This window comes from Prionailurus viverrinus, chromosome X, assembly GCF_022837055.1.
Source record: "Prionailurus viverrinus isolate Anna chromosome X, UM_Priviv_1.0, whole genome shotgun sequence".
NCBI classification, from domain to species: Eukaryota; Metazoa; Chordata; class Mammalia; order Carnivora; family Felidae; genus Prionailurus; species Prionailurus viverrinus.
Genome location: NC_062579.1, coordinates 63,246,703 through 63,271,615, shown reverse-complemented (window position 1 = coordinate 63,271,615; position 24,913 = coordinate 63,246,703). Strand labels below are relative to the sequence as shown.

The 24,913-nt window shown below is 36.8% G+C and overlaps 1 protein-coding gene and 1 pseudogene across 3 annotated transcripts in view; both read right to left on the bottom strand.

Annotated features, from left to right (window-relative positions):
* The window catches only part of APOOL (apolipoprotein O like), a 97,194-nt gene that overhangs the window by 20,049 nt on the left and 52,232 nt on the right, over nucleotides 1-24,913 (bottom strand). For all 3 annotated transcript variants that reach the window (XM_047844906.1, XM_047844905.1, XM_047844907.1), the window contains 3 exons: nucleotides 13,413-13,532; nucleotides 11,800-11,854; nucleotides 10,204-10,302 (listed from right to left, as the gene is read on the bottom strand). In XM_047844906.1, coding sequence (XP_047700862.1) covers nucleotides 10,204-10,302; nucleotides 11,800-11,854; nucleotides 13,413-13,532 — 274 coding nt within the window. The remainder of the gene's footprint in view (nucleotides 1-10,203; nucleotides 10,303-11,799; nucleotides 11,855-13,412; nucleotides 13,533-24,913) is intronic.
* On the bottom strand, nucleotides 9,906-10,021 carry LOC125157975 (uncharacterized; annotated as a pseudogene).

The following is a 24,913-nucleotide window of genomic DNA, read 5'->3' as shown; positions in this document are numbered from 1 at the left end:
GGAAGGGCTGCTGGGTGGCTCAGTTAAGGGTCCAACTCTTGATTTTAGCTCAGGTCACGATCTCACAGTTCATGAGACTGAGCCCTACATCGGGCTCTGCGCTGACAGCATGGAGCCTTCTTGAGATTCTCTCTCTCCCTCTCTGACTCTGCCCCTCCCCTGCTCACTCTCTCTCTCAAAATAAATAAATAAGCTTAAAAAAATAAGATTGAGCTTGGGAAAGATGGGTAAGTAGGCTACTTCAACCTCTAATTTAGCTTTCTTTTGGTTTTAAACTGTTTTGTCTGATAATGTGAAAGAGGGTCTAGATCTGTTAAAACATATCTTAAGTTAGAAGAAAATCTGTCTTAACTTGCTCCTTTACTCTCGTCCTGCTCACTATTATTCTAATATCCATAGTTTGGTTTTTTATTTTACTGACCTAACATCTCTTAATGCAGGTTTCCTTGACTTAGCCAAATCCCCCTAATTATGCTGCTCCTAACCTTGGAAAGTGACATTTTTTCCTTGATGTATCATTTTAAACATTAAAAAAACTTCTCTTTACTTGATAAGAAAGGCCAGTCTACCAGAACATAAATTTCATTTGAATTAAATAGCCCTACTCCAATAAGTAGGAAAGGCTCTAGACACAGCCACTAAACAAGTTATGTACTATGAAATCACTGAGTGATTTTCCTTCTCTGGACTTCTATCTGTAGCTAATGGGATTAGACTAATCAACAGCTTTCATACATTTTTTGACCATGTCTCATATTAAAGAATAAATTTTACATTATGAGCTATGACCTATCTTTTTTTTTTTCTTAAAGTAGGCTCCAGGCCCAGCATCGAGCCCAACATGGGGCTTGAACTCATAACCCTGAGGTCAAGACCTGAGTTGAGAACAAGAGTTGGGACACTTAACTGACTGAGCCACTCAGGCTCCCTGACCTATGACCTATCTTACACACACACACACACACATACACTCCATGGAAACAAAAATTTCACAATATTTACCATACTAAGTACAGAACCCTGATATTTGCTGTTCTCCCCTAATTTTTTAATAAAATGTCTCTTGAGATTCACTATGTTTATTTCACTAATAATAGGTTGAGATCTGCAATTTGTAAAACATTGGGTTAGATTATTCTAGTTCTGACATTTAGCAACAATGTGAATGACCTAAGGAACATATTCTTTTGCAAGTGGATTATGAGTTTCATACTGAGAATCAAGTAGTATGTTTTTCTTTGAGTTTTACTGCTATATAGAGTGATCTGAGTTTTCAATTTTTTTTCCTAATAAATAATTTATAATATGTATCCAAGCAAAAGCTGCTCAACAGCGTTAGAATTAAAAATGAGATAACAGGAACCATTAATATTAGCTATAAGGGAGAGTGTTAGGTCTACTGAGATGCGATATATGGGCTAAAGTTAGAATGCTGGAATGTTCTTTCAATTCACAAACGTTTTGTATCTGATTAGGTATACTTGAGACTACCTTTTTTTTTTTAGAGAGAGAGACAGCACAAATGGTAGAAGGAAAGAGAGAGAGCATCTCAAGCAGGCTCCATGTCCATTGCAGAGCCCAACACGGGGCTCAATCTCACAACCTTGAGATCATAACCTGAGCCAAAATGAAAAGTCAGACAATTAACTGACTGAGCCACCCAGGCACCATGAGTTGAGACTACTTTAGGGACCAAAGTTGGGCAAACCAACCATAAGGTGTCTGATATTAGATTTCAGACTGGTTCAGAGCTGTGACTTCAAACCACATGTAATTTAGTATGGGGAAAATCACTGGCAAATGAGTTGTGGAGGTACATAAATGGAAGGTGACCAAAATGGCTATTGACCAGAGAACCATAATAGCTTAGTCGGGGCTTGCATGAGGAGGAAAAGCAGTAATGCCTACTTAGAGGAATTTCCATACCCAAAGGTTGAAGATGGGAAAATATGAAATTCACCATATGCTTATGAAAGGTAGTTATTTAATAAGGTGCAGAAAAGAGTTAACATAGTATCTTGAGACTGCCATTGTTAGAAAGGTCTGCTTGCAAAGCTGGCCCTTCACTGGCATCTGGGGACTTGAAAATATTCTCTGAATGATAAGAATGATGCATTGTGCCTAAACTGCTTGTTGAAATAATATGGTTTATGCTGAAAAACTACTTTCCTTCTGGGAGTCTGGAATTCTGGACATACTAGAGAGATAGTGCTTATGTGATCAGCCACTAGTAATAACCTTGACTGCTCATTCTCTACTGAGCTTCCTTGGCTGACAACATCTAACACATATTGTCACAATTCATTAGTTGAAGAATTAAGTACATCTTATATGACTCCACAGGGAGAAGATTCCTGGAAGGTTGTTCCTGGTTTCTTACAAGCTTTGCCCCATGTGTCTTTTCCCTCTGCTTACTTTACTTTATAACTTCTCACTGTAATAAAGCCTATTATTACAGACTGAGTCCTCTAAGTCTTCCTACTTATTCATCAAACCCATGGGTGGTCTTGGGGACCCTCGATAAAAGTGGTAGAGTGAGAAGGAATGGCAAGGTTGACAGAGACACATGGTAAAAAGAGGGACAAAAGATATTAAGCATATCAAGCCTCATGTGCTGAATGAGAGTGATGAGTTGTCTAGTTTCACAAACTCCATTCTGAGGTGGCTGATGTCAGTTCTAGCAACCTTGCTCAGGATGAGAAGATAAAAGAAAAAAATATTTTTCTGGTACCAGCATCTCTGTCTCCAAAACTTAATATAGCCCCCAGAATATGGATAGTTATGACAAAGCAGAGAAAACAAGTTTGAGTGGTTTGTATACATTTTTACATTAACATAAAATTCCCAAGGTCTTTTTTTGTTTAATAGCCAGAGACTCTAAATTTTTTTGTAGAAAGGGAGTAGAGGATGATGGTGGTAAGAGGACTTTAGGCTCACCTCATCCCAGAAACACAACTAGAGAACTATCAAATCATCCTAGATAAACCAGAAATAGATATGAAGACTGGCAGAACAACCTCTACAATTAAATGGAGAGAAGAGGCCAAATCAAAGAAGGTAGGAAGTGCAGAGGTGTGGTTTAGGGGAGCAACGGATCCTAGCTGCTGCAGAAAAGAGGGAGCCATGGTATAGAGAAGGGCGAGACAGAGGGAAACACACAGGGAAATGGAAAAAGAGACTTCGCCAAAGCCATTGGCTTGGAGATTGAGAAGTGCTAATTTTTTGAGTTTCTGCAACCTGTAGGACTTAAAACATGGAGTTTTATAAGTCAGTGGACTTGGCTGTGATACAGCAAGGCAGGCACTGCCCTGCTCCTGGAGAGAAGGGGGGCAAATAACCTAGGGGCAGAAAGTGTGGAAACAGTGATAGGAAGTGCACCTGGGGCACACAGTGGGGAGCTTGTTTGCTCTTAATGGAGTGCATCCTTGAGAGGCAACATTCACAAAGATACTACTCTGGGAACAAAAGAGCTGTCTGGCACCATTTCCCTCTCCTGCCCCTCAGCACAAACACAGAGCTACTGACAGGAAGTAGTGAAGTGCCAACACTGCCTGCCTAACTTATATACACCAAGCCCTACCCTCTGCATTCTGGTAAGACTGTCCTTCTCAGTCACACTTGCCTCATTCTCACCATGGTGGGACCCTCACCCAGAAGACCAGCATAAAACCCTACCAACACTATATCTACCAACAAGAGAGTTCTACAGGGCTTCAGTTCTGGTGTAGGTGGTGCTAGGTCTCATTTCACAAGCAGACCAGAGCACACCTAATTTAAACTCACCATATTCAGGCCAGGGACGGAAACTGCCCATAGCAGACAAAGAGAGCCTTTGTAGATGACTGGCCGGAAGGATACAGCAGCCAAAACACAACAGCAGAGTGTATGTAGCACATACCAGAGACACCCCCTGAAGGGCCAGGTCCTGGGTACTACAGTACCTCTTCTTCATAAAGCCACTTCTCAGGAGCAGGAGATGTGACTGGCTTTTCTAACACAGAGATAAAGGTAGAGACTTAGACAAAATGCAAAGATGGAGTAATTGATCCCAAATGCAAGAACGAGATAGGGCAAGGGCCAGAGATCTAAGAGAAACAGATGTCAGCAACATGTCTGATGGAGAATTTAAATCAATGATCATAAGGAGACTCATGGGCTTGAGATAAGAATAGAACACATAGGTAAGAGCCTTATCACAGAGATAAGAGAGTTAAAAAGGAACCAACTGGAGACAAACAGTGCAATAAAAGAGACAAGAAACAGGCTTGATGCAATGAACAAGAGGCTGGAAGAAGTAGAGGAACGAATTATTGACCTGGAAGACGAAATAATGGAAATTAATGAAGTTAAACAAAAGAGAGAAAGAATAATTATGGAACACGAAAATACACTTAAGGAACTTAGTGACTCCATCAAATGTATAACATTTGTATTATATGAATACCAAAAAATGACAAGAGAGAAAAGGGGACAGAAAATTTCTTTGAAGAAATAATAGCTTAAAACTTACCTAATCTGGGAAAGGAAGCATACATCCAGATCCAGGAACAGAGAACTGCCATCAAAATTGACAAAAGCAGGCCAATACCAAGACTTATTGTAATTAAATTTGTGAAATATGGTGATAAGGAAAAGAATCTTAAAAGCAGCAAGGCAAAAGAAGTTCTTAACTTATCAGGAAAAACTCACAAGGCTAGCTGGAGATTTTTCAAAGAAACTTTGCAAGCCAAAAGGGAATAACATAACATATTCAAAGTACTGAATGGGAAAAATCTGTATCCAAAAACACTCTATCCAGCAAGGTTATCACTCAGAATAGAAGGAGAGATAAAAAGTCTCCCACACAAACAAAAACTAAAGGAGTTAATGACCACTAAACCAGCCCTGCAAGAAATAGTAAAGGGGACTCTTTGAAATAGTAAAGGAGGCCAAAAGTGACAAAGGCAAGAAAGGATAAGAGAAAATCTACAGAAACAAGGGCAAAACAAGTAATAAAATGGCAATAAATACATATCTATCAATAATTACTTTGAATGTAAATGGAATAAACACTCCAATCAAAAGACATAGGGTATCAGAATGGATTAGAAAAGAAGACCCATCTATCTGCTGCCTACAACAGTCTCACCTTAGACCTAAAGACATGTGCAGATTGAAAATGAGTAGATGGAGAAAACTTTGCCATGCAAAAGGATGCCAAAAGAAAGCCAGAGTAGCAACATTTATATTGGACAAAAGAGACTTTAAAACAAAGACTGTAAAAAGAGACAAGGAAAGATACTATATGATAATAAATGCACAATCCAACAAGGAGATATAATAATTGCAAATTATGCACTCAACATGGAAGCAACCAAATATACAAAGTAGTAACATAAAAGAATTGACTATAACATGATAATATTAGGTAGGGGCTTTGATACCCCAATTACATCAATGGACAGATCATCTAAACAGAAAAACAATAAGGAAACAATGACTGTGAATGACAGAGATGGACTTGACAGATATATTCAGAATATTCCATCCTAAAGCAACAGAATACACTGTTTTCAAGTGCACATGGGACACTGTCCAGAATAGATCACGTTAGGTTACTAAACAGGCCTCAAGAATATCAAAAAGACTAATACCATTCCATGCACCTCTTCTGACCACAACACTAAGAAATTAGAAATCAACCACAAGAAAAAAATTTGGAACAACCACAAATACCTGGAAGCTGCTTCCGATTCTGTGTCTCCCTCTCTCTCTGCCCCTCCCCCGTTCATGCTCTGTCTCTCTCTGTCCCAAAAATAAATAAACGTTGAAAAAAAAAATACCTGGAAGCTAAACATGCTGCTAAACAATGAATGAGTCAACCAAGAAGTCAGAGAAGAAATTAAAAAATAAATGAAAACATAACGGTCCCAAACCTTTGGGACACAGCAAAAGCAGTCCTAACAGAAAATATATAGCAACACAGGCCTACCTCAAGAAGAAAAATCTCAAATATGCAACCTAACCTTACACCTAAAGGAGTTAGAAAAAGAACAAGAAGCAAAGCCTAAAACTAGGATAAGGAAGGAAATTATAAAGACTAGAGCAGAAATAAATGATATAGAAACTAAATAAAACAAACAAACAATAAAACAGATCAATGAAACCAGGAGCTGGTTCTTTGAAATAACTAACAAAATTTATAAAACTCTAGCTAAACTTATCTAAAAAGATCCAAATAAATAACATTACAAATGAGAGGAGAAATCACAACCAACACCACAGAAATACAAAAAATCTTGAGAATATTATGAAAAACTCTATGCCAACAAATTTGGCAACTGGGAAGAAATGGATGAATTCCTAGAACTAACAATACTGAAAAAGAAAGGTGGAGAAAAGAAAGGTGGAGAAAACTTGAACAGACTAAAAACCACCAAAGAAATTGAATCAATAATCAAAAATCTCTGAAAAAACACAAGTCCAGGGCCAGATGGCTTCACAGGCAATTCTGCCAAACATTTAAAGAAGAGTTAATAACTATACTTCACAAACTATTCCAAAAAATAGCAAAGAAAAGAAAACTTCCAAATTCATTTTATCAGGACAGTTTCACCCCAATACCAAAACCAGATAAAGACCTCCTAAAAAAGAGAACTACAGGCCAAAATTCCCGGTAAACATGGATGCAAAAATTCTCAATAAAAAACCAGCAAACCAAATCCAAAAATATATTAAATAAATCATTCACTATGATCAAGTGATATTTATTCCTTGGCTACAGGGTGAATCAATATTCACAAATCAATCAATGTGATATACCAAATTAATAAAAGAAAGGATAAGAACCATATGATCCTTTCAATAGATGCAGAGAAAAACATTTGACAAAGTACAACCATTCATAATAAAAACCTTAAACAAAGTAGGGTTAGAGGAAACATACCTCAACATAATGAAGGCCATATACTAAAAACCCATGACTAATACATGCTAAATGAGAAAAACTGACAACTTATCCTTGACAGTCAGGAAAGAGATGGGGATGTCCACTCTCACCACTGTTATTGAACATTTTACTGGAAGTCCTAGCCACAACAATGAGATGACAAAAATAAAAAAAGCCATCTGAATCTGCAATGAAGAAGTGAAACTTTCACTATTTACAGATGACATGATACTATATACAGAAAACGTGAAAGACTCCACCAAAAAACTGGAGTAATAACTTCAGTAAAATGGCAGACACAAAATCAATGTATAGAAATGCATTTCTATACACCAATGATGATGCAGCAGAAAGAGAAATTAAGGAATCAGTCCTATTTACAATTGCACCAAAAACAAGATACCTAGGAATAAATCTAACCAAGAGGTGAAAGAACTATACTCTGAAAACTATAAAACACTGATAAAAGAAATTAAAGATGACAGAGGAAAGGGAAAGATATCCCATGCTCATGGACTCAAAGAACAAATATTGTTAAATTGTCTATACTATCCAAAGCAATCTTGGCTCAGTTGGTTAAGCATCTGACTCTCGGTGTCAACTCAGGTCATGATCTCATGGTTCATGAGTTTGACCCCCACGTTGGGCTCTGCACTGATTGTTTGGAGCCTGCTTGGGATTGTCTCTCTCCCTCTCTCTCTGCCTTTCCTCTGCTCATGCTGTCTCTGTCTCTCTCAAAAAAATAAACAAGACAAAATACCAACAGCATTTTTCACAGAGCTAGAACAAAAAACCCAAAAATTTGCATGGAACTACAAGAGATTTTGAATAGCCAAAGCAGTCTTGAAAAAAAAAAAAAGCGAACCTGAAGACTCACAATTCCAAACATCAAGTTATATTACAAAGCTGTAGTGATCAACACAGTGTGGCACTGGCACAAAAACAGGGACATAGATCAATGGAACAGAACAGAAAACCTAGAAATGAACCTACAACTATATAATCAATTAATATTTGACATAAAAGGAAAGAATACCTACAAGAAAAAAGACTGTCTCTTCAACAAATGGTGTTGGGAAAACTGGACAGCCAAATGCAAAAGAAATTCGACCACTTTCTTACACCATATACAAAAATAACCTCTAAGTGGATGAAAGACCTAAATGTGAGATAGGAAACCACGAAAATCACAGAAGACAGACAACACAGGCTGTAACTTCTTTGACACTGGCCATAGCTACTTCTTTCTCAATATGTCTCCTGAGGCAAGGGAAACAAAGGCAAAAATAAACTATTGGGACTTCATCAAAATAAAAAGCTTCTGCAGATCAAAAGAAAAAATCAAGAAAACTAAAAGGCAACCTATGGAATGGGAGAAAATATCTGCAAATGACCTATCTGATAAAAGGTTGGTATCCAAACTATATAAAGAACTTCTAAAACTCAACACTCAAAAAACAATCTGATTAAAAAGTGAGCAAAAGACATGAATAGACATTTTTCCAATGAAGACATACAGATGGCCAAGAGACACTTGAATAGATTCTCAACATCACTCATAGTCAGGGAAATACAAATCAAAACTATAATACCTGTCAGAATTGCTAAAATTAACAGATAAGAACCAAGATGTGTTGGTGAGGATGTGCAGAAAGAGGAACCCTCCTGCACTGTTGGTAGTAATGGAAATTGGTGCAGCTTTTTGGAAAATAGTTTGGAATTTCCCAAATAGTTAAAAATAGAACTATGCAAAGTCCAGCATTTCCACTTTTAGGAATTTACCCAAGGAATACAAAAATACTAATTCATAGGTTTACATGCATCCCACTGTTATAACAGTATTATCTACAATAGCCAAAATATGGAAACAGCCCAAGTGTCCATCAACTGATGAATGGATAAAGAAGATATGGTATATATTTACAATGGAGTATTACTCAGCCATAAAAAAGCACAAAATCTTGCCATTTGAAAGGACATGGATGGAACTAGAGAGTATTATGCTAACTGAAGTAATCACAGAAAGACAAATACCATATGATTTCACTCATATGTGGAACTTAAGGATCAAAACAAATGAGCAAAGGGAAAAAAAGAGAGAGAGAGAGGCAAACCAAGAAACAGACTCTTAACTATTATAGAGAACAAACTGATGGTTACCAGAGGGAAGGTGAGTAGAGGGATGGGTTAAACAGAATAGGGTTTAAGGAGTATACTTGTGATGAACACTGGGTGTTGTATGGAAGAGTTGAATCACTACATTGTACACCTGAAACTAATTATTACACTGTATGGTAACTTATTTAAATTTAAAAAATATTTTAAAAGATGAGAAACAAAGTATAATCATAATTAATTATATTTGTAATTATAATTACAATTTTAATAGGAATAGCTGTATTTTTTAAATTGTATTTGATATGATCATACAGAAAAGTCGACACTTTTCGTCTACAGTTCTATCAATTTTAATACATGTATAGTCACATAACCACCAGTATAATCAGGATATGGAACAGTTATTTTCACTCTTAAGAAAATCTCATGCTATCACATTATAGTCACACCTTTCCACTCTTAACTCCTAGGAACCACTGACCCCCTTTTTTTTTGTTGTTGTTACTATAGTTTTGTCTTTTTGAGAAAGTCATATAAATGGAATTATACAATATGTTAACTTTTTTAGACTGGCTTCTTATTGTCAGATTCATCAAGACTGTTGCATGTGTCAATGGTTTACTCCTTTTACTGGTGAATATAATTTCTTTGTTTAGAAATGCCAAAATAGAGTTTACTCCTGAAAGATATTGAGGTTGTTTCCAGCTTTTGGTAATCATAGAGTTACTATAAACATTTATGTACAGATTTTTCATTTTTCCAGGGTAAATACCCAGCAGTGGGATTACTTGGTCTCATGGTAAGTACATGTTTAAGTTTATAAGAGAAATTTTCAAACTGATTTCCAGGTTTTTTTTTTTTTAATATGGAATGCTTCACCAATTTGCATGTCGTCCTTGAGCAGGGGCCATGCTCGTCTTCTCCGTCTTCTCTGTATCGTTCCAATTTTAGCATATGTGTTGCTGAAGCAAGCACTGGAATAGCTATATTTTTAAAAACATATTCTTTATAGAAGTAAACATGCTGTAAAATAGACAAAATTTTTTCACAGTAGCCTATCCTAACAATATTCAATAAAACATAAGAGGTTTTCCCATGACAGTAAAATTCACAATATATTGGTATTAAAAGAGAAAATGTATTTTTTTAAACCCTACCTTTTCTTGCTGAAAACAAGCCTGCTAATCCTGAAACTGTAATCACTCCAATTTTTGGAAGAAAATCTCCAGGTGGATTCTTCAGATAGACATAAGCATCTTTTAAGAAAGACATAAGCATCTTTTAAGAAATAAGTTAAAAATTAATATAAATGACTTATTATAACTAGGCACTGTATATATGATGCAGAAAAGCTAAAGAAATTTGTTATCATAGTAGCAGATGGTGTAAACACTTCAGAAAAGCTACACAAAAGAATGATTTGAATAGTAATTTAAAAAGGTGTTTAAAATAGTCCTTGTTACAAAATAAAATCTTCCTTCCACAGCTGATTTGATAATTGTTTTCTTAATACAGGCAATTATTACTCTTTAATTAAATATGATGCACGAGTATACACTTTAATGTGAATTACTGTAAACTAAATGCCTGATTGTGTATGTACTATATCCCTATCATTGATTCAAAATATTTCTGGCATTATGTGTTCAAACTGTGGCAGGATCCAGTAAGAATGGAAATAGTTTATTAGAGAACTTTGAATAACTAACTAGGGATACATGTAACTTCTAGACCCTGCATGCCACTACTCCCCAATACCCAGAGGAGCCACTGCTCTTGGTTAAAACCAATGATCAGGATTAGAAGTGACCCTAGACCAAAAGTAGATGAAGAGTGGACACAAGTCTAGATTTCCTGGCTTTTTATATACATAAATTATTTGTTTCCATATAACTCAAGAAAATACATTCTTCTATCACAATTATTTAATGCCAATCACTTATTTAATCGTATTCTTCAAGACAAATGAGGAATATAGTTTGGAATTCCAACATACCTTAAGTAATGATAACACATACTTAAGTAATGATTAACACATTACTTAAGTAATGATAACACATTAAATTGAAACATTTAAAAATGATCTTTCTGTCTCCCGTACACATTTATGTTGACAACTGGCTGAGGCCAAGAATATTAGGAAGATATGTCTACTGCCAAATACCATTATCAAACTAAAGAGTCAAATACAAGTGCTATCCAACATTAGCTCAAACATTCTAGAGTGACTAGTGGGTATAGTGTTTCCTAGGAATAGATAGCAAAATTCTACATATTTTAACAGCAAATAGCACTTATTTAAACTAACTGATAACAATGGAGACACATTGCTAATTTGTGCTTTGAGTATATAATATGGGCTTTGCAGCTAAAACAGACCTCAGTTTGAGTCTAGGTGCTGCCATTTACTAGCTATGTGACCTTGGTAACCAACTTAACCTTTCTAAACCTCAGTTTCCTTATCTGTAAAAAGGGAATAATTATAATACCAACACTCATAGAATTATTATAAAAATTAAATTAGATAAATTATGTACAATGTTTATCATAGTGTCTTTGCATATAATAATTGCTTAATAAGGGATTGGTACTATTACTTTGTTACTGTTATCATAAAGTGCTATACAGAGTATTTTCTCAGTTCATAAAACATGAAAATGAATAACATAACCTGTTTATTTTTCTCACATTTAAATCTGTCAAGTTAAAAAGACAGCAGAACATTTCTAATTATGGATGGTTCACTCACCTACCTTTTCCAAATTGTACTGTATCCATTATCCCATTTTTCACAAAGACATAAACACCCTAAGCAAAAAGAAAAAAAAAAAAAAAGGACAGCTGAATTTTTCAAGATGTTGACAATTAAATAGTCCACATCTCATGAGACCATATTTTAAGTGTTGAGTTACCACTGCACCCAAATCTAACTTTCCCATTTATTCACTATGAGAATACTTGTTTTACTTAGCTTCTTTTAATTTCTTGCTTTTCATTCTATTTAACACGAATAATACTTATTTACTATTTTCCTCATATAAACAGGTGAAGTAATGCCTACAGTCAGAGCATCTCACAGATAATTTATTGCAGAAACACAAAGGTTTATCATCTTATTTTATAAAGGCTTAAAAAATGAATGAAATTTAAATAAAGCAGAGATAGAGGTATATTTCAGCTTAGCAATATCTGACTAATAAAGATATGGCAGCAACAACATAATGTTTGTGAAGAAAGTAATAACAACAAGCCTAAAGTGCTTCGTCTTCTCCTTTTTGTAGTGTGCATTAGAATGGGAAAAAAACCTAGACATTTATCTCAAGATAGAAATCATCTCACATAGACTAGTGTTTGTTTTTATAGAGGAACATAAATTCTCTACAAATCAAGATTATATAAATCCACTGAAGAGATTAAAGTCTTCATTTTTTCCTTTTACCTGTTTCTAACTATTTTAATGCAACAAATATAGTTACATTCATTCACTGAGCAATAGGTACTATCTCAGTTACATCAGAAGGAAAATGAAGGCACAGAATGATTTACCTATAGTAATTATCCACAGTCATGCTTTACTCTATTGAAGAAACCAGAAACGCAACTGAAATATATGGTCTCCATCTCTAAACTAGCTGCTATGAAACCATGGAATAAAAACAACAAAAAACATTTTCAAAGCAAAGAACACAGAAATAATTACACTAGACAAGAAAGAAATAAGTCATGGTTATTGTGTTATCTTGGTATTAGTAACTTTGTCTTAGAGATTTTCATGCAGCGGTTCATCCTGTTCATCATGGTTTCAAGCTGTACAAACCAACACAGATCATAAATGCCACTGAATTACTTCTCTTTAAAGACTGTCTCTTGGGGCGCCTGGGTGGCTCAGTCTGTTGAACGTCCAACTCTTGATTTTAGCTCACATAATGATCTCATAGTTGTGAGACTGAGACCCATTTCAGGCTCCACGCTGAGCATGGTACCTGCTTGGGATTCTCTCTCCCTCTCTCTCTGCCCCTCCCCAACTTGTGTTCTTTCTCTCTCTCTCAAAATAAGTAAATAAGCTTAAAAAAAAAAAAGGACTGTCTCTTGAGAACACTACACCTTCAAAGTTATAATACCTATTGACCAGACGACTGCAAACATGGGTGCTTCAGTCAACATTCCTAGCTGAGTCCAGCCTTCTAGCCATCTGTGACAAAGCGCTACAGATGTGAATGAAGCAGTCTTAGATCCTCTACATTAGCCCAGTCACCTGATGAATAACACTGAAGAACTTCTGACAATACCAAATGCAACATGAGAATCACGTGTCTGAACAAATCAAAAACCTCCAACATTAAACGACTATTATAACTTAACTTACCTTACACCAGCCAATATGATGACCAGTTGTTTTACGGATGGATGCAAAGCCCATTTGTAAATGACCAGGCTGCTCTTCAACATATTTAGACTGCAGAGGTGGTGTGGTATATATGGGGAGCTAGAGACAAAAAAAAAAGTTCATGTTAAAAATATAAAATGATGGACATCCTTTTCCAGGAGTAAGGCAGAAGAGAAATCTTCATGAAACTTCCTCCTATAAAAGCAACTAAAAATGCTGACAAAATATTCTTAAAAACCATCTTAAATGGGAGGAATGATCCTGTAAGCTGTTTATAAAGACTGTTCAGAAACCCAGAATTAAAAAACAACAGCTGAAATGCAGAGATAAACAATAGAGTCAGTTTTTACCTTGTTGTCATTTGCTGTAAAACAGATGGTTCATGGAGTATGGAATCAAGAAACAAAACCCAGAAAAAGCTTGAGGTGGGCAATCTTAGTGGGGACTCTACAAAGCTGGCATCTCAAAGTTATAATATCATCAACTTAAAAGTGAATTAAGAATAAACAGTTCACTGCAAATAACTGTTAGGAAAATTAACTGTATCAAAGTCTGGGCACCAAGTACAGAGGAAAAAAAATATTTCCTAAGAACTGGCAAACAGAAGTGAGAGCTCATATAACCTGCAGCATTTTAAACTAACTGGGTAATCGGAGAAATCTTAAACCAAGAATACATTTAAAGTACTTCTAAGCTGGTAGCCCTCACATATGTTTGGCAGAAACAAATCTCTCCCCTCTGGAGGAAGCTACCAAGACTTGAAAGAATTACAACAGATAAAGTTTCAAGAAATATGAGCCCATAATGTTAAAGAAGAAGAAGAAGAAGAAGAAGAAGAAGAAGAAGAAGAAGAAAAAAAAAACAAAGAAGGTAAATAAAGTTAGAAAACACAAGGAAGTATCTGGACAAGAGCTAGCAGAAACAACAAAGAACAGACTCAGATCCACAAAGAATGTATAAATGGAACATGTAATATCAAGCACATTTATTGTTGTTTTTAAAGAAATAAAAGAAGGAAATATGGGTTCAGAGGAAGAGAGTACAAAAATTACCAAAGCTAATGTAAACAGAGAACTTCTGGAACTGGAAATTAAAAAAACAAAGAACTCAACTGGCAGGTGAGGGAGATGGCAGAGTAAGGGGACCCTAAGCTCACCTGGCCCTGTGGATACAACTAAGTAACACTTACATCAGTGTAAATAACCCAGAAAACAATGCAAAGACTGGCAAAACAAATTCCATGACAAAAGGTGGAGAAGAGACCACAACAAAAAGTACAGGAAGCGCAGAGACCTGGTGGGGAGCTAAAAGAGCCCTGGGCATCCAGAGTCAGGAGGGAACCTAGGGGCAGAGAATTCTGGCAAGAAACAATCACCGTGGGGAGCCCACACAGGGATGGCAGGGGGAAGAATCCCCAAAATATTTGGCTTTGAAAGCAAGAAGGGTCAAATTTTGTGAGTTCTTAAAGCCAGAGGGACTTAAAACTTGGAATTTTAAAAATCAGCAGTCTTAGCTCTGGAAGACCCCAGAGGGCATTAGGAAGCTCAGTCCCACCCTTAAAGAGGTAACACTATAAGCAGTCTGATGAGATCTAGAGTAGAAGCAGCAGTTTGAAACACACCTGGGGCAAACAAGGAGAATTATTTACTCACCTCAGAGCAGTCCCAGATAGTCTGGGATACCAGGGAGGCCCTTCCAGGAATAAAGGAGCTGGCAAGTGACATTTCCCTCCCCTGTCCCTCAGCATAAACACAAGGCCACCTGAAGGAACCAGTGCAGCACTGACACTAAGTAACTTTCTTATACCAAGCTCCACACCCTGTGATTTGGCAGATCCATCCATTCCAGTCATACACTTTGGGTTCCCTATCCAGAAGGCCAGCATTAACCTCACCAACAACGCATCTCCTGATCCACACATTTTCCAAGCCTCAGTCCCAGGGGGAATGACTGATCACCTCCCAGAGACTATGTGCACACCTTGTTAAAACTAAGCCCCTCACATACAAAAACTGGGGAGGGGGTAGGTCACCTGGCTCAGTCGGTTAAGCATCCAACTCTTGTTTTCAGCTCAGGTCATGATCTCATGATTGTGAGATTTGAGCCCCACATCAGGCTCTATGCTGATAGCGCAGAGTTTACTTGGGATTCTCCTTCTCTCCCTCACTCTCTCTGGCTCCCTCCCATACTCTCTTTCTCAAAATAAATAAATAAACATTAAAGGAAAAAAACCTCACACCCCCTACCCACGTGTGCTTTTTGAACCAGCCCTGGACATCCCCAGTATCCAAACAAACTACATGCCCCTGTGGAAGAGGACCAGTGCCACCTTGTTAAAAGTGTGCACCCTTCCCACTACTTTCAAGAGCATAAGACCTAGCTGAGTTTCCTAATGCACAGAAATAGACACAGAGAGTTAGACAAAATGAAGAGACAGAGAAATATGTCCCAAATGAAAGAACAGGCTCAAACCACAGCAAGAGAACTAACTGAAATGGATATAAGTAATATGCTAGATATAGAATTTGAAATAATGATCATAAAGATATGCACTGGACTTGAGAAAAAGTAGAGGACATCAGTGAGACCCTTAACAAAGAGATAAAAATGAACCAATAATAGTTGTAGAACACAATGAATGAAATTAAAAATAAACTTGATGGAATTAATAGCAGGCTAGAGAAGGCAGGAAAATGAATTAATGACCTGGAAGACAGAGTAATGAAAAGTAATCAAACTGGGCAGGTGAGGAAAAAAATGTGCAAAATGAGAATAGACAGGAAACTCAGTCACTCCATCAAGAGTAATAACATTCACATTAATCGGATTCCAGAATAAGAGAGAGAAAAGGGGGAAGAAGTTTTTTTTTGAAAAAATAATACCTGAAAACTTCCCTAATTTGTGGAAGGAAACAAGATATCCCAATCCACAGACATCCCCCAACAAATTCAACCCAAGGAAGTCCACACCAAGGCACACAGTAATTAAAATGACAAAAAAAAATTGTGATAAAAAAAGAATTTTAAAGGTTGCAAGAGAAAAAAGATACTTGTATACAAGAGAAACACCATAAGGCTATCAGCAGATAATTCAGCAGAAACTTTACAGGCCAGAAGGGAGTGGCATGATATAAGAAATGAGCAGAAAGGGAAAAATACACAGCCAAGAATACTCCATTCAGCAAGGCTATCATTCAGAATAAGGGAGAGAGAAAGAATTTCTCAAACAAAAACTACAGTATTTCATGACCACTAAACTAGTCCCACAAGAAATATTAAACAGGACTCTTTAATGTTTATTTATGTATTTTGAGAGAGGGAGAGAGAATCCCAAGTAGGCTCCACATTGTCAGTGCAGAGCCTGGCATGGGGCTCAATCTCACAAACCGTGAGATTATGACCTGAGCCGAAATCAAGAGTTGGAGGAGGCTTAACCAGGTGAGCTGCCCAGGTGCCCCTGAAGAGGACTCTTTGAGTGGAAAGGAAATATCATAAGTAAGAGTATGAAAAGTAAAAAATACAAAAGCAGTAAAAACAAATACATTTGAAAAAAGCAGTCAAGGGATTCACAAAATAAAATGATGTAAAATATGACACCATATATCTAAAATGTGGGGAACAGGGCATACTGGACAAGTTGCAATCAAAAGAAAACTACTATGAGCTATATTAATATTAGACAAAGTTTTTAAAAATATTAGACAAGATAGACTTTAAGACAAAATCCATTATTAGATATAAAGTGACTCTATCAAGACAAAAAGCTTAAATAACTAGAAATATTATAATCTTAAACTTGTATGCATCTATTAACATATCCTCAAAATATCTGAAACAAGAACAGACATATTCACTATCATAGGTTTAACTTACTCTCTGCAATTGGTTGATCAAAAGAAGATTTAAAAAATAAATAAATAAGATTTCTGCAACATCGTGGCATTCTGAAAAAGATCTGAAAACTAGATGAACTACTTCTCCACAAAAAGCATAAAAAGACCACACTGAGACAAGTAAGAAAGACAAAGATACAGTCTCACCAAAAACAGCTCCCCGGCAAGGCAACACACAATAGGGAGGAATCTAACAATCCAGTACTGCTTCTGGAGGAGCAAGGGATTGATGGCCCACATCAACCATCCCAATGCCTGGAATCTGCACTTCAGAGATGGCGCCACACACAGAAAAGTCTACCTGAGAAAACCAAAGGTATTAACATCCAAGGGACCCAATTCACTACAGGAAACTGAGACTACCCTTTTAAAGGGCTTCTTTCACTCATACTGAGATCCAGTGAAAAAACAGCAGTTTGAAAGCACCTACACTATATGTAAAGGAGAATTATTTGCCTACCTAAAAGCATCTGATGGAGAGGGAGGGGACAGTTGAAAATCTCTTCAAAGACAGAGGTGCTGACAGACACTAATTTTATATTCCCCACCTACTCTGATAGCACAGGTGGGCGCACTCAGACTTGGCACTCTCTCACTGACTTGGTAATACAGGTAGAGTGAAAGAAAGGTTGAGGCACTATCCTGCTGCCTTGCTGAAGGCAGAGAGTGTGAGCGGTTGCAGCACTACCTTGCTTCTAGCTGGGGCAAGCTAGCACAAACAATCACAGCACTCTCCCACTCCCTGGCTAAAGTCACTAAGCACAGACATTTGTGACACTCTGCCCTTCCCTGGCTAGGGCTAGCAAGTGCAAGTAGTCATGGCGTTCTCCTAAAGACAAGGCATTCTCTCATTGAATTCTTGAAGCCCAAAGGTATGGGTAGACAAAATATTTCCCCTGCTGCCTTTCTAAAACCAGTGAGTATGCCCAACCCCCTACACTCTCCAGCTAAAGCCAGTGGGCATACACAGTTCCCAAAGATACTCCTTGATTACTTAGGCCTGGAGGCCAAGGAGGCTGGCTTCCTTGAGTTCCATGGAAATGTAAAAATTGGAAAGATAGTCCTTAGCAGGTCTCCAACCCAGGGCACTGCAGACAAGAGAATGAAACACAACCCCAGTCTTCCTATGAAAAAGTCCTATATGCTTAGCCTGGAGCTTTAGTCTAGGGACAGGCTTCAGGTTTCCCATATACCTAGAGGCTAAGGAGGTATTCCCAGGAACATAAACAGGGAGATGTCATCCTTGTACACCCCTTTGACTTTGAGATGTCCCAGAAAGGAGCTTATATATTCATCTGGAACCCTAATTTTTGCAAGTATCACCCAGGGCATACCAAGATCTCATGAACTGGAGGACAGCAGAAATTATAAATGTGGCACTACAAAAATGTAAATACTTACATGCTTTCAAAGCTGCTTCCTGATATCAGTCTGAAATTAGGTGCTAAGTAAGATTACTGCACTTGTAATGATGACAGTCTTGGTACACCCTCACAATAGGAACACATTATGAAAACATCAGGTAGACTAAACAACCACAAACGTTTGAGAGACAACCAAGCACTAGGGCAAGGTTGAATAAGAAGTATGTATCATCAACTACATAAGACCACCACTTCAAGATAGGAGAGGCAACTGTTTTGCCTAATACATATGAACAGAAACAGAGTCAAACAAAATGGAAAAAAAAAACAGTAATATGTTCCAAATGAAACAAATAAAACCTTAGCCAGGGTGGGGGTGGGGGGAACCTTAATGATACAAAGATAAGTAATCTACCTGATAAAGAATTCAAAGTAATGGTCCTAAAGATGTTCACCAAACTCAGGAACCAAACAGAACAGACACAGTGAGAATGTCAACAAAGATGCATAAAATATAAGAAGGTACCAAACTGAAGTCACATAGCTGAAAAATACAATGAGCAAACTGAAAAATACACAACAGGTGTTCAACAGCAGACTGGATGAAGCAAAATGGATTAGTGATCTGGAATACACAGCAATGGAATTCACCCAGACAGAGCTGGAAAAAGAAAAAAGAATTGGGAAAAAAAAGAGAGAATTTAAGGGACCTCTGGGACATCACCAAGCAAAATAATGTTGGCACTATAGGGTAACAAAAAAAGAGAGAAAAGGACAGCAAAATTATTTAATGAAATAATGGCTAAAAACTTCCCTAACCTGGGGAAAGAAATAGACATGTAGGTCCTAGAAGTGCAGAAAGTTCCAAACAAGATGAAACCAAAGAAAGACATATCAAGACACATTATAACTAAAATGTCAAAAGTTAAAGACAGAATCTTCCAAGCAATAAGAGAAAAACAAATTGCTACACACAAGGGAGATCCCTAAGGCTACCAGAAGATTTCTCAGCAGACACTGCAAGCCAAAAAGGAATGATATGACATATTCAAAGTCCTGAAAGGAAAAAAACTTCTAACCAAGAATAGAGGCAAGATTATCCTTTACAACAGAAGTAAAGAGAGTTCCAAATAAGCAAAATCTAAAGGAGTTCATCACTATTAATCCAGACTTACAAAAAAAATTTAAAAAGACTATTTTAACCTGAAAAGAAATGACACTAATAGAAAGAAAACAAAACAAAAATACCATTAGAAAAGGTAAATGTATATTAAAGTAAGTGGACCAGTCACTTATAAAAATGCAATAAAGGTTAAAAGACAAAAGCAGTAAAATTAACTAAAACTATAATAATTAGTTCAGAGACATAAAATGACATCAAAAAGATAAAATGTGAAGGGGAATAAAAATGTAGTTTTAGAATGTGTTCAAATTTAAGTTGCTATCAACTCAAAATACAGTTATATATATGATATATGTGAAACTCACAGTAACCACACACAAAAAAAGTTATAGTAAACATATAAAAGAAGATGAGAAAGGAAACCAAACATATCACTAAAGAAAGTCATCAAACCACAAGTGAAGACAGAGGAAAAGAACAGAGAAGAACTACAAAAATGGCCAGAAAACAATTAATGAAATGACAATAAGTATATAACTATCAATAATTACTCTAAATGTAAATGGACTAAGTTCTCCAATCAAAAGACATAAAGTGGCTGAAAGAATAAATATACAGGACACATTTATATACAACCTACAGAAGACACACTTCAGAAGTAAAGACAAACAGACTAATAGTGAAGAGATGGAAAAGTATTCCATGCAAATAGAAAAAAAAAACAACAAAAAAGATGGTGTAGCTACACTCATATTAGACAAAATATTACTTTAAAACAAAGACTGTAAAAAAAAAACAAAGAAGGGTGCTACATAAAATAAAGGGGTCAATCCAGCAGAAAGATGTAACATTTATAAATATATATGCATGAGCCATAAAACACCAAAATATAGAAAGGAAATAATAAAAGCCCTAAAAGGAGAAATGGACAGCAACACAATAATAGTAGGGGATTTTAATACCACACTTATATCAATGAATATATCATTTACATAGAAAATCGACAAGGAAACATTGGCCTTAAATGACACATTAGATGAGGCAGACTTAATAGATATATACAGAACATCTCATTCCATAGCTGCAGAATACACACTCTTTTCAAGTGTACATGGAATATTCTCAAGGATAGATCACATGTTAGGCCACAAAACAAGTCTCAAAAATGCAAGAATGAAATCCTATCAAGCTTGTTTTCAAACCTCAATGGTATGAAACTAAAAATCAACTATAAGAAAACTATAAAAACTGTAAACACATAGAGATGAAACAGCATGTTACTGAAAAACTACTGGGATACATTTTCTGGGTAATAGAAGAAATCATGACATAAATAAAATAATACATAGAGACAAATGAAAATAGAAACATGACATACCAAAAGCTATGGGATGCAGCAAAAGCTGCATGCCATAAGTTTATGGCCTATCTCAAGAAACAAGAAAAATCTCAAATAAACAATATAACTTTTCACAAAGTAACTATAAAAAAGAAGAACAAAGCCTGAAGTTAGTAGAAGGAAGGAAATAATAAAGATCAAAGTGGAAATAAATGAAGAGACAAGAAAGACAATAGTAAAGATCAAACTGGGAACCAGTTTCTTGAGAAGATAAACAAAATCAATAAACATTTAGTTAGACTCACATACACACACACACAAAAGAGGAGGGGCTTCAAAATTAAATCAGAAATAAAGGAGTAGTTGCAACGGGTACTACAGAAACATAAAGCATCAAATAAGACTACAGGGAACAGTTATATGCCAACAAACTGGAAACTATAAATAGATTTATAGAAACATGCAATTTTCCAAGACTGAATCATGAAGAAATAGGAAATATAAATACACATAATTGAGTCAGTAATCAAAAAACTCCCAAAACACAAAAGTCCAGCACCAGACGGCTTCATTGATGAATACTACCAAACCTTCAAAAAGGATTTAATATGCATCCTCAGAATCTTCCAAAGAATTGAAGATGAGGAAACTCTTCCAAACTCATTGTATGAGGCCAGTATTACTCTGCTATCAAACTAGACAAGGACGCTGGAAAATAAATACAGGCCAATATCCCTGATGAACACAGATGCAAAAATCCTCAACAAAATATAAGCAAACTGAGTTCAACAGTAAACTAAAAAGATCATACATTATGATCAAGTGATTTATTTCAGGGACACAAGGATATTCAACATCTGCAAATCAAACATGATACATCATGGTAACAAAATGAAAGATAAAAACCACATGATCATCTCAATAGGTAGAGAAACATTTGACAAAATTAAAAAACCATTTATGACAAAAACTGTAAACAATGTGGGTAAGGAGGAACATACTTCAACATATCAAAAGTCATATATGACAAACCCAGGGCTATTCAATGATGAAGAACTGAAAAGTTTTTCCCCTAAGACAATGAATAAGACGAGGATGCCCACTCTCTCTGCTTTTATTCAACATAGTATTGTACGCTTAGTCACATCAATTAGGTAGGAAAAAGAAATAGAAGGCATCCAAATTGGAAAGGAAGAAGTACAACTGCCGTATACACACAGCATATTATGCATGGAAAACCCTGAAGAACCCACAAAAAATAATTTGTTAGAACTAATGCATGAATTAGATAAAGTTGAAGAATACAAAATTAACATACAGGAATCTATTGCGTTTCTAAACACTAATAACTATCAGAAAGAGAAATCAAGGAAACAGTCCCATTCACAATTGCATGAAAAAAGGAAAATGACAAGGAATGAATTCTTCCAGGGAGGTGAAAGATCAGTAGAATGAAAACTATAAGACATTAATTAAAGAAAGTGAAGACACAAAAAATGGAAATATATTTCATGCTCTTAGACTGGAAGAGTTAATGTTAAAAATGACTATAAAACCCAAGGCAATTAACAGATTCAATGCAATCCCTATAAAAATTCCATGGCATTAATTCTGTGGCATTTTCCACAGAAACAGAAGAAATAATCCTGAAATATATATGGAATGACAAAGACCCTAAAGCTAAAACAATCTTGACAAAGAAAAAAGCCTGAGGTATCACACTATACCTGATTTCAAACTATACTACAAAGCTATAGTAATGAAAAGAGTATGATATTGTCATAAAAACAGACATACAGGGGAGCCTGAGTGGCTTAGTCAGTTAAGCAACCGACTTTGGCTCAGGTCATGATCTCGTGGTTCATGGGTTCAAGCCCCATGTCAGGCTCTGTGCTGACAGCTCAGAGCCTGGAGCCTACTTCAGATTCTGTGTCTCCGTCTTTCTCTCTCTCTGCTCCTCCCCTGCTCACACTCTGTCTCTATCTCTCTCAAAAATAAATAAACATTAAAAAAAAGAAACAAACAGACACACAGATCAACAGAACAGCAAAGAGTCAAGAAATAAAACTATCCATTTATGGTCAATTTCTGTCAAAGGATGCAAGAACATACAATATGGAAAGGAAAGTTTCTTCAGTAAATGGTGCTGGGAAAATTTGACAGCTACATAGAAAAAACTGAAATGGTGGGAAAATAGAACCTTTGGAGCCATACAGATTTTGTCATGTATCACAATGTTAATTTTGCATGTCTTGGATTCTCTACTGAAGATTTTGCTTAAAAAAATTCAGGGAAAGAGTAAAGAAGGCAGAGTTGTAGAAGGATCTTATCAGTGCTTTGTCCCTCAAACACAGCTAAATAATTATCAAGTCATTCTGAACACCCAGGAAAATTATCTGAGAACTGAGGGAACAAACTGCACATCTAGAGGGAGAAAAGAGAAAACACTGTGGAAGGCAGGAGGTTTGGAGACATGATGTGAGGGAGAAAACAATCATGGATAGTGCAGAAGGGAGGGAGCCCTGATCACAGAGAGAAGAGAGACACAGGGAGAGAGAGAGAGAGAGAGAGAGAGAGACAGGGAGAGAGAGAGAGAGAAGAGAGAGAGATAAAGTAGCACTGAGGAGACTGCACAAGAAAAACACCTCCCCCAAAACATTGACTGGAGAAATGAGAAGGGCTAATTATTGCAAGTTTTTACAAGCAGCTGAGCTCAAAGTCTAAAATTTTAGAAGTCTTCATGATCACCCGTTCTGAGGATCCCCTGGATCACACTGGGAGAGACTTCCTGCACCCAGTGCATTTGGAAGAGGTGACACTGCCTCTCAAGAAACAAAAGAGCCAGTGGGTGCCAATGAGCTGCCCGATTAATTAGCATTCAGAGACACACCTGCTGAGAACAGCTACCTGGATGCCAAATGTTTGCTTTATCATACAATCCAAGCCCATGCGTGGTCATGCAACTACTTTTCTAGGACAAACCGGTACTAGCCAAAGCACAGCAAGAGCCTCCCCCAGAGGATCAGCATGGATCTCTGCCATGCCAGGTCCCTAAAATTTGCAGTTCTGGAACACAGTTGCACACCTGAGATAAAACAGGAGAACTGGGCTGCTAGGAATCAAGACAACTTCGACATGGACAGGATAAAGGTAGTAATCTGACAGAAACCTGGGACACAAGATGAGACTGTTCACTCTTCTGTGAGGGATTCCTGCACAGTGGCAGACATGAACTCCCTTATCCAGGTAAGAGGGCAGGCTGACGCCATTTTTCAAACTTCCCATCAGCATGGACAGACTTCATCAAGCAGCACAGAGCACACAGAGGAGGTTTGAGCCTCTTAAAACAAGCTCCACACCACTGTGCTGTGCAGGTGCCTTTTTACTGGGGAAAGTGTGACTGAGAGCCAGAGCAGTAGCAGGTATCTCTTCCAGAAGACCAGCACAAAACCCCCACACACAACAGGTATACTGACCACAGAGTGCTGCAAAGTTCAGTTCTAATGGAAATAGGACCAGAAACACTTTCCTAACACACAAAAAACAGAGTCTTAGACAAAATTCCAAGACAGAGGAATTCATCCCAAAAGAAAGAACAAGAAGAGGTTGAGGTCCTGGTGGTAATCAAAATAGATATAAGTAATATGCCTAACCCAGAATTTAAAACAACATAAGAATACTGGCTGGTCCTGAAAAAAGCAGAGCAATAGCGACCATTACCTAAAAGATGACAGACCTAAAAACTAGCCAGGCCAAAATAAA